The sequence below is a fragment of the Haliaeetus leucocephalus genome, unplaced genomic scaffold (genome assembly GCF_000737465.1).
Source record: "Haliaeetus leucocephalus isolate CR32 unplaced genomic scaffold, Haliaeetus_leucocephalus-4.0 Scaffold984, whole genome shotgun sequence".
NCBI lineage: Eukaryota > Metazoa > Chordata > Aves > Accipitriformes > Accipitridae > Haliaeetus > Haliaeetus leucocephalus.
Window position 1 is genome coordinate 2,228,652 of NW_010973420.1, and position 17,372 is coordinate 2,246,023.

Consider the following 17,372-nt stretch of genomic DNA (forward strand, 5'->3'; position numbering starts at 1 on the left):
TGTTTGGGTGCGGGGTGGTGGGGGGGGGGGGGGGGGGGGGGTAAAAAAAAGAAAAAAAAAAAAAAAGGAGAGGGTCACAATACTCCGACTTCTTTCCCTCCCCCGCCCAGCGCCGCGGCGGGCAGCCAGGCTGAGGTAAATAAAGCCAAGATGGCGGAGAGCGCCCCCCGCGGCGGCCGCTCGGGAGCTGGGCGGGAAACCTTCCCGCCCTCATCCGCACCGGGAGAATCCCATAGCAAAACCTCCGCCGCCTCCATCTGAGGAGGTATCTACCCCTTTGCTTCCCAAATAAATTCAGCTCTCGCTGAGACGACCCATACTTGTGTGTTTAAGACAAGGGAGCCTCTAGTCTCCCACCTACAGAGTTATTAAGGCAAGTCCTGTGCAGTCGCACTACAGGGGCTGGGGTAGTTTCTCAAGGGTGAAACGAGCTTCCACCTGGATGTGGATTGCACCAGGACTTTGCTCTGCTGAACTAAATACCTTTGAGAAACGCTTGTGACTGAGGAGGCTATTGAACGGTGCGTGCTGCTTTGAAGAACAGTTTATGTATGTGGAAACCAAAGGTAAATTACCTATTAATACCTGTTCACATTCATGGGAGATGTAATGAACGGGTTAACTTTGTTCATGAAATCGAGAAGGGTGAAGAGACATATTGAGAGTTAACATATGCCTTGTGTAAATAACAAAAACTTGCTTAAGTGATGCGTGAAGGTCACGGGTCACAGGAGGAAAGCAATGGCTATAACTTACTAGATAAGGGGGAGAAAAGCAATGACTATAACTTACTAGATAAGGAGAGGAAGGACAACAGCTGCAATTAACAAAGACTGTATTTCTCCACATCAAAAGACATTCTACATCAAAGGATACTCATCCTTGAGAAAATTTACCGAATCTACATAGTAACAGACCTGCACAAATGAGGAAAGAAGAAGCAGGACAAGGCGGAGACTTACAAGAAAGGGGGTACATGAAATGTATATAAGGAATGTAACGGTAACATAAAGTTGCGGGCCTGTGGCGGAGCATTGCCTCCCCGGCCGCCCAGTGCTGTTTTGCTCTCTTATCGCTTGCTAATAAATTCGATTTTTTATTCAATACAAATTGGCTCCTCCAATTTGTCACGAGCGTTTATAACAGGAGACAGGCTGGAGAGCTACATTTTTGAAGCTTTTTAGGAGGCAAGCCACCGCTATGTTCTCAGAGAACCAGACATTAATTTGGAGATTAATTAGAGCTGTCTTCTACTTTTAAGCATTTCACTGTCTTCTGCCAAAAGAACAGGTTAATGCACAAAACCAACAAATAATCCCCTTCAAGAACTACAGATGGTAGTGGAGAAACAAACCCAGGCCATGTGTGAAAGCGGACATCTTTGCACCCTCAAAACCCAGCCCAAACCCCACGTGTGTTCTTCCGTATTGTTCCAGAATTTAACAGATCCTGGACTTAACCACCTCAACTCTCCTGCAGCGCGTGGTCCTGTACGGGTACATCTGTGTTACTGTTCAGTTGGATCAAGGTGTCTTTTGAGGGGAAGCTTCTGATCACCTCCACTTGCTCTGCAGAGGAGTCGCCAAGCACGTCAGCTGGATTCCCTCTGGATGAAGCCTAATGCACTCCAACAGAGGTCTAAAAATTGTATACCAGGTTTCAATACTACACCAACAGCCAGCAAGAATATCTTTGAAGCTTAGTGAAAACATTCACTTGAGCGGATCTTTTTCAATACTCTTACCGACAGTCGTCTGCCAATCCCACCACATTGCAGAGGCTGTGTTTCATCTCCTACTACCACTGAAATACTTTTAATTTTTCTACATGTGATTTGATTACACCCTATTGCAGCATATCATCACATTTTGTGTTGCTGAAGAATGTAAGACATAGCAGCATAAGGAGGGTTGTCCCAGAAAAAAAAATTATCAAGCAGTTTATGGAAAGAAGTAAACTACTACAAAACACTGCAGCAGATTATTGTGAATTACTCACCTCTTTAAGGCAGGCTGCCTGGATATGATCTTTTACTAAAAAAATCTGCAATTTGAAAAGATTATTCCCTAACAAGTAGTATCCATAGGTGCAGTAGACTGATTTTATAAATGTAGGATATACTACAGAATAAATTATTCCTTTCATTACATTTAAGAGTATTCAAGTTTTGACATGATAAATTTAATTTTAAATGGGGGGGGTTATATTGAAGAGGAGGTGCCTGAAAACTTGTTTTTCTTAAAATCTAAGTCTCATACATTCCTTTAATTGAAAAATGCTTCTAAAGAAAAACAAGTCATACTGAAGACAATACATGACTGGGGTTTAATATATTGTCAAGTTTTGTATTAACAAAAATAAATACATAATATATTTTTGAAAGGTTGGTTTTGAGTTTTGTTTTTTTAATAGAACAAAAGGTATCAAGAAAGAAAACACTATGACAAACAAAGGACAAGTTCTACTTACAAGAAACTTCAGCAAGATTCTCAGAACTGTTTTTAAAAGCGATTTCAGTGATCTATTTCTGCACATCCTGGTCACTTAGGTGTTTCAACACTACATTTTATATTTGAAAGAAGTATTGTGACATCCAATAGCTTACCTATGTTATGACTGAAATACACTGAACATAACATGTGGGAAACACTGTCTGTTTCAAAGACGTAAAGTCAAAGCTGAAAACACGTTATACAACTAAGTGAAAATCCAGGTAAGAGGACATTCAAGGAAAGGAGAACAAAAGTTAAGACAGGGTCTTAATCTTTTCTTACCTAATATAATATTCATTCATCTCACTCTTAGCTGAATAATTGGAACAAACATTTTACTAAACTCAGTTTTCTTTAAGAACTCTGAAAAAAACACCTTTCCAGTACTAGAGATTGAGATTTCTTCTAGGGATTTCCACATCTTAGCTTGTTACTAACAAAGAATCACTAAATTTCACTTTAAAGTACCATAGCAGGAAATGTTAGAAATTACAATGGTAACTCCAATGCAATATCTTATGACACTTCTCTTCAAAAAAGTTCACACCTGTACCACTTCCTGAGTGAATAGGAGGCATGAAATTCAAAGACTTAGAAGTCCATCAGTGTAGCACCTTAATTTGTAAGACATTAAATAATAATATAATGAACAATCTCTGCTTTTTTGAGGTGTCACAGTAATACAAAGATAAAGATAACAAGTCTTTTGCTGGAATTCAGTATTGAGTAAAGCAGGTGGAATGGAAGGTTTGCCTGAGTCACATACCAGCGCCTTAGCACAAGTATTTTCACCAGAAATTTAAGTTGAAATGTAAACTGGAGTGGGACTCACTGAGGGAGGAACATGCTTTTCTACTCGTTTTGCAAAGTGTGAGGAGTTTGCTATACTACTAACACCAGTAGTAAATTTCAAATTTCAAAATTCTAACTGCGATGTAAGTGCTCAGTGCACATAAACATTGGAACATGTCACTGAGGAAGCAGCTTGCTTTCAGGCTCTAGAGCTAGATCTATGCTGTGGGGTTGCAGTACTAATTAGGGAATACACAGTCCAATTCCAATGTACCTAGCTCAGCACTGCAACGAAGTTGTGGGAGCATCTTGCAAGTGGATGCTGTGACGTACTTCACATTTGGCAAGAGCTCCAGGTAAACATCCTCAACAGTAACTCACTATACTCCTTCAAATCCTTCCTTAAAAATTTATTTTTCATGATACATCACCAAAATATTTGCCTAGCTTACTGGTATACTACAAGTGTCTACTACACTAACGTTTCTCTTTTGTGTTTTATAGCAATACCCTTATATACTAATCATCTTTGTCCAACATCTGTGGCAACAACTGCCTATTTTTTGTTTTGTGCTGATACAGCTCCAAATCTAGCGGCACCCTAGTCCACTACTGGGACTCAGTCATACATTCATACAAAGAATCACATTAAAAATAGCTCAAGCAGACTCATCAGGCAACATTCACACCCCTGCAACGCAGACATAGCCTAAATGGTCTAAGAGGGATATAGACTAAAAACCTGTATTCCTTTCAGTTAAAAAACAGTAGCAGCCTGATGAGCAGCCAAACAGTATTTTTTCTGCATACACATTGTAAGTTAATGTTTCCATGAGGGATGAAGTTTAAGTATATACACAGTTCCCTCATGAACCTTTTGAAGTGTTCACATGTATTCTGGGGAAAAAAGAAGAAACAAACTGAATGTTTTCTGTTCTTCATCAACATCCACATCTTTATTCCTTGCTTCACTGACAGCCTGACACCTCTTCCAATAACAGTTAAAGAGCTCTGCAACATGCCTCAGTATTGAAACAATGCAACTTCAAGTCATCCTGACATTTTACAAAACTACCACCTTTACTTAGAAAGATTTGGCATACTTTGCAAATAGTTGGCGTATTACAGAAAAGTGCTAAAGAAATAGTTATATATCTGTTTATTGTACCAATAAAAAAAGGCAAGAATGTGCTGCCATAATACTTTCCCAGTGAAGAAACAGGAAATACACTGTTTAGAGCAGTGTCCTTAACTGGATCCAGCAAGATACATTGAAAGCTATTTATAAAACATGAGTGAATGAATCAACAATCCTGACAGAAGAGAGAGGGGGATTACAGTGGTCTGCAAATAGAGAAAACACAACAAAAAAAGACAACAAAAAAATCTGACTTCATAACAGCAATGTTGTCTTCATGATGTGGGTTTTCAGATTTTGATATCAGGATAATAAGCAGTGAAGAAGCTGGCCAGGAAGTCATTTCACTTTATGCCACCATCTGTCTATCAATGCTTTTAAGCTAGCTTTCTGCTAGTTCTGCAAGTACTTGGGAAGACCGAAGACCCACAAATTTTTGTTTGTACAGTTTCTAATTTGAAAAAAAACAAAACCAAACCCCAAACATAAAAACCTGTCTAGCCCCCAAGGTGATGGTAAGTGGTATTTGTGTGTAAACTGACTTTGTTTTTAAAACACACTTAACTGGCTTATGTTTTCCAAGCTTATGTCACAAGTACACCATGTACTGTGTTGTAACAAATTAACACAAAAATATTTTCAAAGACATCTTTTGAACGAAAATGTTTAAAAGTATTTTACAAAAATAACATAAAATAAATTACTTTTTTTTTTAAAATGAACAGCTATAAAATCTATGAACCAAACAACATATAACATTGACACAAGATGAAGCATATTCCACTAAAGGCCAGTTAATTACCACAGTGGTATGAAGCTTCAAGTAAATTACTAGGCACTTTTTGCCCAAACAGTAGTCACTCATTCAGTGGAAAAGTCCAACTGATGGAAACACCTGAAACGTAATTGCTAAAACTTTCTAAGATTCTAAATTCCTCAAAAAAGTGCAGATAAAAAGGCCAAGACAGAAAGGCCAGGTATTATGCCACACAGGGCACCCAATGTTAGCCACCTTCCTTACATGACTGTGTTCAGCTTAGTTGGGAGTTCCAAAAATGGAGTTAACAAGTCAGCCTTCTCCATTTTACGTGGGCATTTCTATTAAGGCTTTACATGTCAGAGTAGAGAGAAGCAATAGCAGCTCCAGACACACAGGAAAACAGATAAAAAGAAAGGCTGCAGGGTTGTACGTGAGCAGGTAGAAAGTAGCAGAACAGACTTGAACTTCACTCTATTTCGAGAGCACTCCTTGCTTGCAGAATACCAAGCAGTAATACATGTTGTGCTCTCTACCAGCCAATTTGTAATGGTGTAAATGACCCCAGCACCACAATCCAATATCCTCAAGATCCCCAATACCTAGAAGCTCGATCTTCCAGCAAACAAAAGAAGGTACTGTCGTGGGAATTTAAGTACCAGTAAGATGCATGAGCTACTATGAAAAATTGCTGTTAAAATACCTACTATCATAATGAATACAAGGGCAATAAAGGTCAACTAAAGCAAGAAATTACGTATTTCAAAGTACTTTAAAAAGCATTATTGATATTTAGTATACTTAAGTATATTAATATACCTAAGTATATATAGGTATATTAATATACTTAATATAAGATTGTATTAATTTAAAATGTAAAACTTTTAGAAAGCAGCAGTTTGTGGCATGATTTTAAAGCACTGTTTTTTGGGAAGAAAAGCATAGCACTGAGTAGTCCTTAAGAAGTCATGTCATATCAATTAGGTGCAAAGTTCTCCAGCTGGAAGACCAGGTCTACAGCAGCATCAACATCTGGTACAATATGATCTGGTTCTACTAAACCAGGATCAAATCTAAAATCTCTGTGGCCATGGAACACCGTTTCAGTTATGCTCTCCCTGGTATCCAAGGGAACCTTGGCGTGAGGGTTGTAAACCCCAGTACAAACAAGAACAGACCTACAGTGGGCAGCTGCTGCAGATGCTAATTCATTCTCCCAACTGTTGTCTATTTCATCATCCTGAGAGAGAGTGGCAGATCCTCTGCCACCAGCAACTTTGGCCTGAATCCGTGATTTTGAACCTTTTCTGGAGTTCTCTTCAAGATAGCGATTGTAAAGGTTAGCACCATACACATCAGTCATGAGATTATCTCTGGAAAAGTAAGAAGAAACTTTAGTCAGCAGTGCAATTTTAGTTGTCAAATTTTAATGTATGAAAGACATTTTTACAGTTTTGCCTTAACAGTTTATTTTATACTTTACATAACTTTTATGTAGAAGTATGCAGATAGGAAGAAATCCAATCCCATAGCTATTTTATTACACCATTTTCATTAAGCATTAACTATGATAAAAGTGAGTAACTCTCCATATTGAAATTGCCGATTGGAGCAGAGGCAGGGGAAATCAAGGGTAGGTATTAGCAGTCCATGAATGAGCTTATTGTATTTCCAAACATCTTGGAGATTCTGGAACAGTCTTTAATACAATACAGCTTTATCTCTTTCTATGAAAAGGATTCTATGATGTGACAGCACATGCAGTAGCATATGACCAAGCTTAACAACCTCACAAATAAATTCTAGCTCTACATTCTCCAATAACTGTCATTTACTCAAAGCTTGTTGGTGTTATACCAGTAAACCTAATAAAACAAACACCCATGCAAATCTTTTTTGTTAGATTTACACAGCCTATTACAGAAATTTAAAAAAAGTAATTAAAAAAATTGGGAGAAATCTTAGTTGCATATAAACCACTTTTTGTGCTTCAAAAGAAATTACACATGGAAGGAGCAAAGTATTATTAATTTTCAGGATTAAAAACAGTGAGGCTCAAAAACATTATAAAAAGTACGCCATACCACCAAGGCTGTTAGGTAGTCCCAATATTATCTGAGAAACAAACTAGTATGAGTTGTATATTTTTCTTGTTTTTCTTTGCTGGTACTTATGTTGCAAGTAGTTTCCTCCTGTACTTGTTAGACTTCTGATATCTTACCCGACTGCATAAAGAGTTTGAATAGGTTGCTTCCACTGCCTTTCTGCTGCCTGAGCCCTGATGAGGTATTCTGCATACTGGTAGGTCAGTTTACTAGGTTTGCCCATTAAGACCTCATATTTCAGATCTTTGCCAGTGATTTTCTTGTAAATGTTTTCCAAACAAACCATGAATGTTCCATGCCCAAACCTACACAGATATAAGGACAAATCAAATGATATTAAGTACACATAAAAAAAGCAAAGCTTTTTTATTTCATGATCTTTTAGGAATAAATCATATCCTGTAACTATCAAATTTCCCTCAGTTTGCACACAACATTTCCACAGCTGTTTCACTGAAAATTAAGTGCTGATTAGCTGAACAATAAATGCCACAATAAAAACCTGTAATTGGGACAGCATAACAGATTTACGTATTTTTAAAACGCAGCAACGGTTTGTGGTAGCGTTACTTGCATTTAAGTAGATACCCTAGTTACAAAAGCGATGCTTATGAAATAATGCCTAACCTGTAATCTACTCTCTGCATTGACTTAACAGAATCAGCTAAATTAACAAAGAGGCAAAACGGAAAAGGAAAGTTAGTCAGACAGGAAGAAAATTGCTCCCTCCTTAAACACAAGAGTATACCGAACCCCACTTGCAATATGGAAACAAAAACCTTTATTGGTTTCTCTAAAAAAATTAGATGCAAAGGAGGATCAAAGAATAAGCTATAATTTTACGGCATGCTTTTGATAACTCAGTTATTTTGATCAAGGTGCAAACAGTGATGATGGATCATCAACTAAGCCTGTAAATCAGTAATTTAGAAGACGTAATCTCATGATGAAAGAAAGCAGTTTTACTTCATTACTGAAGTCAGGATGTGGGATTAGGGATGAACTAATACATACCACTTGAGAAATACCGAATTACCAAAACAGCCCGAACAAGAATAAAAAGTTGCTATACAAGAATTCTTTATACAATAAATTACACATACTACTTAACAAGAGCTGCTAGGCAACTTCTAATGCACCTAGATTAGTATATCTGCTCAAACCAGGTACCTATAGCCTAAAAAAACCTAAAATACCAGTATAATGAGCATCAGAAGCCAGTAGAGATAATACAAGGTGTACTAACAAAGAAACTAAGTCTCTAATGGCCTAGAAATCAAGTCTTTTAAGGAAAAAAGCTACAAAGAAGGAAGCAGCTGTAGCACTTTCAAATGTGGTACAGAATTAGCTTTTGTGAATTCTGAATTAACCCTTCATTCCCTCTCTCCACCCTGCTTGTTGCTTTGTATTATGAACTAATACCAACAAATAAGCATAAAATTATTTCCAGTAATTATTAGCAACAGCTTAAAACAACTTAGTCATGGCATTATATTCCAATAGTGAAGGTAATGGCACTGACGGATGCAACCTTGTCACGCTGTCAAAGGAAAAAATGAACTTTATACTGGATCTTTCCCAAAGGACACAACTGAAACTACATATCTTATTCACTGTAGATACATTGGTTGCCTTTCTGTAACCTGAAACTATCACACATAGGTCTTTTGCCAACGTGCTAATCAGAGGTTGTCTTTGCATCCAAGTAAGGGTATCTGACAAGACCTTCACCCAAGATCAAGGCAGCAATCAAGTCGAAATAACAATTTCTATTTCAGTCTATGCTCTAATTTTGGACAAGTGGGAAGGGAGGGGAAACAAAACTATTAAAGAACTATCTTCTATTGAAAACAAAATCAAACAAAACCACTATCAGAGATCATGCCACCTTGTTCTGTGTGTTCTACTTGTTTTTTCTTACATTCCTTAAAGACCTCACTATATTGTCCTCAGCTCAAAAACACTCACTGCTTTCAACTAGCAGGGTCAATTCTTTACCCTACCAGAAACTGTAGGGTGGAAAAGAGAAATACCAAAGAAGGACCTAATGAAATGAAACAATGGCCTTGATAATTTTTTCATTTTTTCCTTTGAACTGAGACTCTGAGGCCCTCAGGCAAAAACCTATCTTTCCCCACTCTTCTGGGAGTGGGGAAACAAAAAGGTTTAGGGCTTAAAAGCAGTTTTTATTTCGAGTAACTGATTTCCTGCATGCAATAACATAGACAGTAATAAGGCAGCATTTGCTGAAAGTGCGTTGCTTTAGAGACCTTGCATTCAAAGCTGAGACTTACTGCGAAGCTATAGTAAGCATTTTGCGTAAAAGTATCGACTCTGAATTTTACTGAAGAAACAAGGAAACCCCAAATATATCCGATATACATACATGTTATAATTGCACTTACCTTGGAGACTGTGCTTCAGCTACCCACATCAGATCCATATTACAAGCAAGTACAGGAATGTGAGGGTAATTTTCACGGTGATATGGATTTCCAGGATAGCCACTTGTCAGCAAAACATCTATTATCAACTGAAGGTTGGTTTCCCATCTGACAGGCTCCCCAAACAAAACAACAGCTATGAGCACAAGAATTAAAAAATAGATTTATAGAATTAGTTAACAGGGCACCAAATCTCTGACACTAAAACCTTGTCTGAAGAGACTGAACAAGTAATTTGATTTAACCATGAACTGATTAAATAGTCACATTAACTTTAACTTAGGGTTTTAATATATTACATACCCATTCATTCACAGAAAATCTCAGAAGTAACAAGACCCCACTGCAAAATCTACAGGTTTAAGAATTTGGGCCTTTTTTTAATTGGCTAAGTTTCTCCACAGCACCACAAAATATTAACTTCTAAATTGTATTTCTAAGTCTTTCATACCTTTGTGAATTCTATGTTTACATACAGTATTTAAATAATCCATCAGAGATGTTATTTTGTTCATCTTAAAACAAAATTTGAACATTGTTTTTAGACATTTTTCTGGTCTCCAGCAATAATCTGACATGGATTTTTTGAAATCCTAAAGTCCAGTTTCTACCTTCCTGTACTTCAGATGAGATGAGAGTGAATACAGTGTGCTGAAACAAGATGCTTCTCGTACTACAACTCTGAAGTGACCATCCTGACCACTGTAAAAACAAGACCGATTATTTCTGAACACGTCAATTCACTCCTCATTTTTGAAAGGAAGGCAACAATAGCCTATTAAAGGAAGATAAAAAGGAAAGCAGACTGCCCCTACCTTCTGAAACTTCAAAAACACATGGCTGAAAACTGCGCACATTAAAAAAAAAAACAAACCAGCTTTATCACACGTGATACATTCCAAATTAATGGCAGATGCCATTAACAAAGAAATTTTAGAATTGTCTCAGCCAACTTTCTGAAGTGCCCAGCAATCTAAAAATAAATTCTAATTATAGAGGACAATAAAGATATTTCATCTATAAATGGATAGTTGCAAGTTAAATAAAGATAACTGACCCTCAATCTTGGGAAGCTCCACAGCAGAGGGGTACTGCAATAAGAAAAAAAATGAACGTTTTCTACAAGATTAGACATCTACTACTATTTTTTAACAGAATAAATTCAAGTATAGCTCCCACGGTTGTCTTCTGCAACACTGACAGGAAATGCACTCTCTATTTTGGTATATACCTGACGTCAGTTTACTTAGAAACTTGAATTTCAATTCTGAAGTGAAATCTCGTGGCAAATGGATAGCAGATGAGTTAGCGTGTTCTACATTCGCTAGCCTCCTACATCTATTTAACCTCCTCTGGCAAACTTCAGTTGTTTAATTTACTTGTGTATGAAAGTATGGATGTTTATTTTTCTACCAGAGTAAGAGGCCTCTAGTATTAACAAGATATTTGAAAAATAGTTTTTGAAATGTATTTCTTTAACACTGCTAAGAAAGAAAAACACATTGTATAACACATAGTACATTTTCTAAGCAAATAAGAGTTTCTACTTCATGATTTACTCCCTATGGTGACAAATACGTTAACAGTTTCTTGAACTTCTACATCTGCATGGTTGAGAAGCAAGGCAAAAGGTGATATAACTGAGTTATGGATTCTATGAACCACAGAGAATTTCTTGACTTCACATGGGAAAAATCCACTCTATACACTGACCCTGAATATGTACAATACACGCATGTATTTATTGTGTATGTATCCACTTTTTGAAATTCTGCACAATTCCGTTGAAATCGTACTGTACGTACTGTTAATATTTAAATACATTTAAGTAATGGTATAAACAAGAAAGGGAGTCCTTTGGAGAAAAATTAGTTATCTGCAAAGCATTAATTTACAATCAAAGCAACCTCATGGCCTAGAAACAATACCAAGACAATCCTATACTGAAGGAAAAAGCTTATTTTGTCTTCCACACATCTGAGGAAGCTAATAAGCTTTCCAAGACAGATTTTGAATTAGGTATCTGTACTAAATTATAACTTTTCCCACAACAGTAAGTTACAAAATCAAAGATTATGTTAAACAATTACCACTGATAGAAAAAAAAAAAGTCTATACAGTTTTTCTTGAAAATCCTGTAATAAAACAAATGAGGCAGCAGAAAAGCAAAGTCAAAGTACATTGTAAGAACAACAGCATTAGCTTGGTAGTTCAAATATTGACCCCTATTATAGAATGTCATCTAATGAGCAAACAAAGAATTTTAAAACAAAAATATATACTTACCAGAACATTAGGCCTTCTATCATGGTCAACTACATCTAGCAAAGGGTGTTTCTCCCGCAATGTTTCAATGGTAATAGGCTGACAGAAACCAAGGCTGGGAAAATACCAGTTAAGGATACAGAATTGCTTCTATTAAAAGATTTAAAAAATTGGCAATTCCATTTTAACAATTCTAACATATGCAGTTTATCTGGTAAAGCAAATTATTTAGGAATGAAAGCAATATATCAAAGACTGACTTTTACTTCTGTGAGATAAAAAGATGATCATCCCATTACTTATAAATGGGAGACCTGTGTGTCTGAAATCTTAAGACAAAAATTATACATAAATCTTTCTTAAAATATGATATAAAAAGCAAGAAGCCACTCTAGACCTGCAATACTCTGAGATCATCTCTACAGAAGCACAAAAAGAAGTTCATCTGGCAGCAAGACAACATCTTGTGTAATTATTATAGGAAAGAAATATGAGCTAGTTGAGGAAAAAATACAGTCTCCACAAACTGTGCTTTCCTTAGGCCATTATAACTGCAAATGTATTGCTAGATAAACAAACACCATAAAGCTCAGTCTTTTGCAAAATGGTGAACTGACCAATCAGGTTTAATTATGCTCTAAAGGGAGTTAAGATAAATACTGAAACACATCAAAAAAGGAAAGGACCAAAAGGGGAAAAAAAATAACCTCACGATTTGCATGGTAGTGCTCTTAAATGCTGATATATCCCAATAATTTAAACTTGGTTAACAAGAGGTAATCAAACTAAAACTGCTCGTTTATGTAAAAAAGCAGTTGTTGCTACTCTCAATACTAGCAAATTCTTACCATGCAAATGAAAATAAGAGCTATTTACATATATCACTTATACAAACTAAGCCACCTGATTTTATATTGGAATTAGCACCACAGGCCATTTGTAAAGTCATTTTAAGACTAGATTATCCCATACAAAAATGCTATCTAACAGAAATATGTTTTTTATATTTTGTATTCAGCCTTGTAACATACTTTTCTCTTACCCATGCCAAACAGATTTTGACAGTTAACTGGAATATTCCTTCAGTGACATTTTTTCATCTTTGTATTTGACATAAAGCTTATACTTCAAAGTTGCATATACATTTTTTACAACTTATAACTTACACAAGCTTTAATTAAAGTCCCAATAAAGGAAGAAGTGCAGAACGAAAATTATGCAAAAGTTAAGATCATTAAATTACAGTTTGAAGCTTTGATACCACCATTATATCAACATAATTCAAGTTCTTTTTGGCAGTTAGTATAGAAGCGGCAAAATATCTTCAAGCATAGTTCTACTTTAGATGTTGGCTACAAAAAGAACATGACCTGGCCTGGCCGCACACTTAAAAGCAAATCTTGAGCCACTGAGCTAAAAGTCAGATGTGATAAATAACAGATAGAATGTCAGGCTCTCATCCTCAAGGGAGCACAAACCCTTTGTGCTAAAGTGTCATTTGCAAATGAGTCAAAACCATAACTCTTTCTCTTTTTTCCTTCCTCATTAAAAACACATAGAACAAAGTGAAGCAAATATCAGCATACCAACCGTTTCCAAAACATAAATTTGACATCATAGTAAGAACTACCATTGCTTATTACTGGATTTGTAGTGTTGAAATGTTTGGTTTTCACTTGATTCACAGGATCCCCTGAACTTGACTAAGGAAAATACTTAAACAGAAAGGTTTGTGGGTTTGTTTGTGTTTGGTTTTTTGTTTTTTTTTTAAAGATACTCTCGAGCAATATCAAGAAGTGGTCCTTGTCCAGATACAAGAACACATTTTTCATGATAACGTTTGAACATCCGCAGAGGACTGTGTGACATCATCACTTGTTCTTGTGAAATCTGTTTGGGATTTAAAAACAAAAGGAGTCTGTTGTTTTTCAGGCAAGTTTATATGTAGATTTAGTTAACAGGTGTGACAAATTCTGTGAATTACAACATAATCATACATATCTACCTAAAACCCTGCCATATCATTTCCTCCTAAGTTTCACAGATGACGTATTGATAATATGCCAGAAAAAAACACATTACTGACAAATCGTCATAGACACCCCTTTCAGCTTCCAGAATTACTCTATTCAACATGAACACCAGGTTTTCTCCCCTAGTTTTACAGAATCACCAAATGCATTTAGAAAACAAACAGGAAAGAAGAATCAGAACTGCCCTAGTTCCAACTGTGGTGCCTTTGCTAGACTGCAGCAACTGATTTAACTGTATCAGAAGACTTTGTTCTTTTAGTTTACATATCCCCATTCCTTCAATAGGTATAAAACCACTAAAATTATTTGCCTGGAAGTATGCTATTATGAATTGCTTCTTACCACCTTTACAGATCTAAAAACCTCAAAAATAATTGAGATGTCACTTTACCCATGACACACAGGATGTTATTGATACAGATACGCCCACACCTGCTGGCCCTTAAGGAAACAAAGGGCACTGCAGAACTGACTTTATGGCTTTCTCTTAGTAAGGCCCAAACACAGTCTTCAACAACAGAGAAGTCCTACTGCCTGCTGCGCCCACAAATCAGGGGGGGATAAAGTTTTGCCACTCGTATCGAAAATAGGCAGGAAGCTCCCGTCCTGCACATTATCACAGAAGACATTCAGCTTGCTAGAGCAGAGTTTCATGTTGCTGGCACGCACATTTTTTTATTCAGAAGGAGAAGGCAAGATTTATTCCCACGATAATAATGTTGCAAAGAAACACCATCACCATTAGCTTTACCATTGGAGAAATCAGTACCTTTACCAACGGAAATACCATTAGCTTTGGACAGCATTTTTTACTTTTATAATACCTCCAGCAAAGCATTTCAGGGGGCTTAAGGGAAGAACAAAAGTGATTAACTGAGCAGCATTTAATAGAAGGTAATATATTTTGACACATTCACTGTAAGTAAATAACTAAATAAACAGCATTTAAGCTACTCACTGGAACTCCCAGTAGATGAGATAACTGATCAGCTTTTTTCTGGCGAAGGCAATTCCCTGCATTGGTGACAAACACTACAGGCACCAAGAATTGTCCCTGAGAATTCACTAGCTTTTGAAAGGCTGTTTTTGCAGCAGGAATTGGAGTCTTTCCTCGTACCAGTACACCATCAATGTCAAAAAGAAAACCAAAGGATGGCAGTATGTTGAGCTGTAAGAAAGAGTTGAAAAGAAAGAGTACATTAGTTATGCCCAGACTTACACACGTTTGATAAAGCTTACAAAAGCTAAAGCCCAATGAAAACAGACGCCTCCACAGAGAAGGAATGGATCTTTAACTGCACATTTTAATGCATCTTATATTCATATGCTACAATACCTACTGTGAAAAAAGGAGCACTAGAACTCCATTTCCTTATGCATATAGCCTCATGAGTTCTACCTTGCTTTATGAGTAGTTCCACAACGTTTCAGAAGATAGGGACAAATTGAATTAAACTGATAAAAAGAGGTACAAAATACATGCTGCTGTGCCAGTGAGTCACACTTTTCACTGATTTAACCCCACTCTTTCACCAGTAATTTCAATGCACAGAATACTAACAAAATAAACTACTAACAAAATAAACAAAAGTACATTTTTCAGCAGCAGGTAGGTCTTGAATGCAAGTATTGTACTCCGCTCCTCCCTTACAAGATGTTTAGATACTAAAACTGTCCCTGCTGTCACTTGTACTTTCCTGTTCCAGAACAGGTTCGACTCGAGCCAGGTATCTGTTGCACTCCTTACACAGTGCTTCAGTTGATTCTTAAGTTTTATATATGGCAGACTAATGCCTACTGGTAAAGTTAGCACCTCCTTAAACAAAGATGCTGTTTGAGTTACTAAAATTTATCCCATTTCCTGCCTTTGAAGAAGCAAAGAGCTAGACCTAGTAAGCCTAGAAAAGGAGAGGGAGGCTAAGAAAGATAAGCTGGGTGATAAGCCTAAGGAGAGGAGACAGAGAGAGGACTGTTGAGCAATGAAACCGTGACTGAATCAGGTTGGAAAAGGATGGACTAAAAAGGTTCTACAATCTAAGCTTAATTTCTCTCCCAAGCTTCAAATGGAATCCAGGACTCTCAGGATTTATGATCCCCTCTTTCATCGTTTGATGAAAAAGGAGTGAGAGATTAAGCGCTGAGACCAAGCGTGATGGGGAGAACAGGCGCAGAAACGACTCCAGCCAGCAGAGGTGGGACAGCCTTTGCTATTCAAGCTGTCTCGGGGCACATCCTGACAGCAATCCAGCCCGCTGTTCTTCCCGTGGAGGGAGAAGGGCATTTTGCCTATTTAAGCAGCACTTTGTTCCTCATCAATTATTCATCTGCTACATTTTTCCTGCAGCTGGGTACAGCACAGAGATAGGCACTGCCACAACCACCGCCGCCTGAAAGGTGATGTAGCTGCAGACACACACCTTGACACACTGGCTCTCACTGCTGCCTCTTCTAAAACCATGGCACACCAATGATGTTTGAAAACCCATGAGTTTGAGTACATTCCCCGACAGAGCCCAATTTAATAAAGTCAACACTTTAAATGTATTGCACTATCATTGATTTAAATTAGGCAGTTGGGTTTTGTTCAGTTTTACATGCCAGAACTCCCCCTGAAGCCCTCTCCTTTCTCCCCGACATAATTATCAGCCCTCTGAAACCAAAAAACCCTGCAACCACTGTCTCCAAGTAGTCTGCAACACTTTGAGGAACGCTATGTTAGAAATAACCTGCCTGCTGCAGAAATGATGTTGCAGGCTTGCTGATGGACATACAGTAGTCTTCTCAGGCTTTGTAAGCTGGTATGTGAAATTACTGAAACTATATCGCAATAGTTTTGTAAGAAATGCAGTTCTTCACGTTAATTTTGCCACCTGTAAACAACGTAGATTACAAACGTGAATTTTACAGTGAACGACACCGTAGCAAAATTAAAAAAGAAGTCTTTTGCTAAACATACAGTGAAAAAAAGAACCAAGCAAGGAATTGAGCCTATATCCGAAAGGGAAATAACGAAACTAACAGCTATTTTTTTCCCCCTTTTGACCACAAAGAAACACCCTCTCCGCGACAGGAGAGATCTGCAGCGCTGCCACAACAAAGGAGCCGGGACGAAGCCCGGGGCTCCCTCCGAGCCCGACCGTAACGACTCCCGCTGCTCCTCTTCGGCAACAGCGGAAGGCAAAAGCCTCGGAAGAGGGGCCTCGCAGGCGCCGGCGAGGGAACCCCGGTAACGACCTCCCGGCTGGGACGGGAGGGAGACGGTCCCCCCGCCCCGGGCAGGGAAAGCCCCCGGGAGCCGGAACGGCCGCTCCCCGCGGGCGGCCCGCGCCCCCGCCGCCCCTCAGCC

General features: G+C 37.8%; 2 protein-coding genes across 2 annotated transcripts in view; both read right to left on the reverse strand.

Annotated features, from left to right (window-relative positions):
• Positions 1-4,887: 4,887 nt before the first annotated feature.
• The window catches only part of LOC104842248 (cat eye syndrome critical region protein 5 homolog), a 15,610-nt gene continuing 3,125 nt past the window's right edge, over positions 4,888-17,372 (reverse strand). Inside the window, exons 3-10 of the mRNA XM_010584472.1 lie at positions 17,083-17,365; positions 14,985-15,194; positions 13,771-13,883; positions 12,015-12,108; positions 10,786-10,819; positions 9,690-9,864; positions 7,401-7,589; positions 4,888-6,552 (exon numbers count right to left, since the gene is read on the reverse strand). Of these exons, the coding sequence (XP_010582774.1) occupies positions 6,156-6,552; positions 7,401-7,589; positions 9,690-9,864; positions 10,786-10,819; positions 12,015-12,108; positions 13,771-13,883; positions 14,985-15,194; positions 17,083-17,365 (1,495 nt within the window). The 3' untranslated portion in view covers positions 4,888-6,155. The remainder of the gene's footprint in view (positions 6,553-7,400; positions 7,590-9,689; positions 9,865-10,785; positions 10,820-12,014; positions 12,109-13,770; positions 13,884-14,984; positions 15,195-17,082; positions 17,366-17,372) is intronic.
• ISY1 (ISY1 splicing factor homolog (S. cerevisiae)) overlaps positions 15,109-17,372 on the reverse strand; it is a 17,818-nt gene continuing 15,554 nt past the window's right edge. Inside the window, exon 12 of the mRNA XM_010584426.1 lies at positions 15,109-15,194. The gene's annotated coding sequence lies outside the window, so the exon portion shown is untranslated. The remainder of the gene's footprint in view (positions 15,195-17,372) is intronic.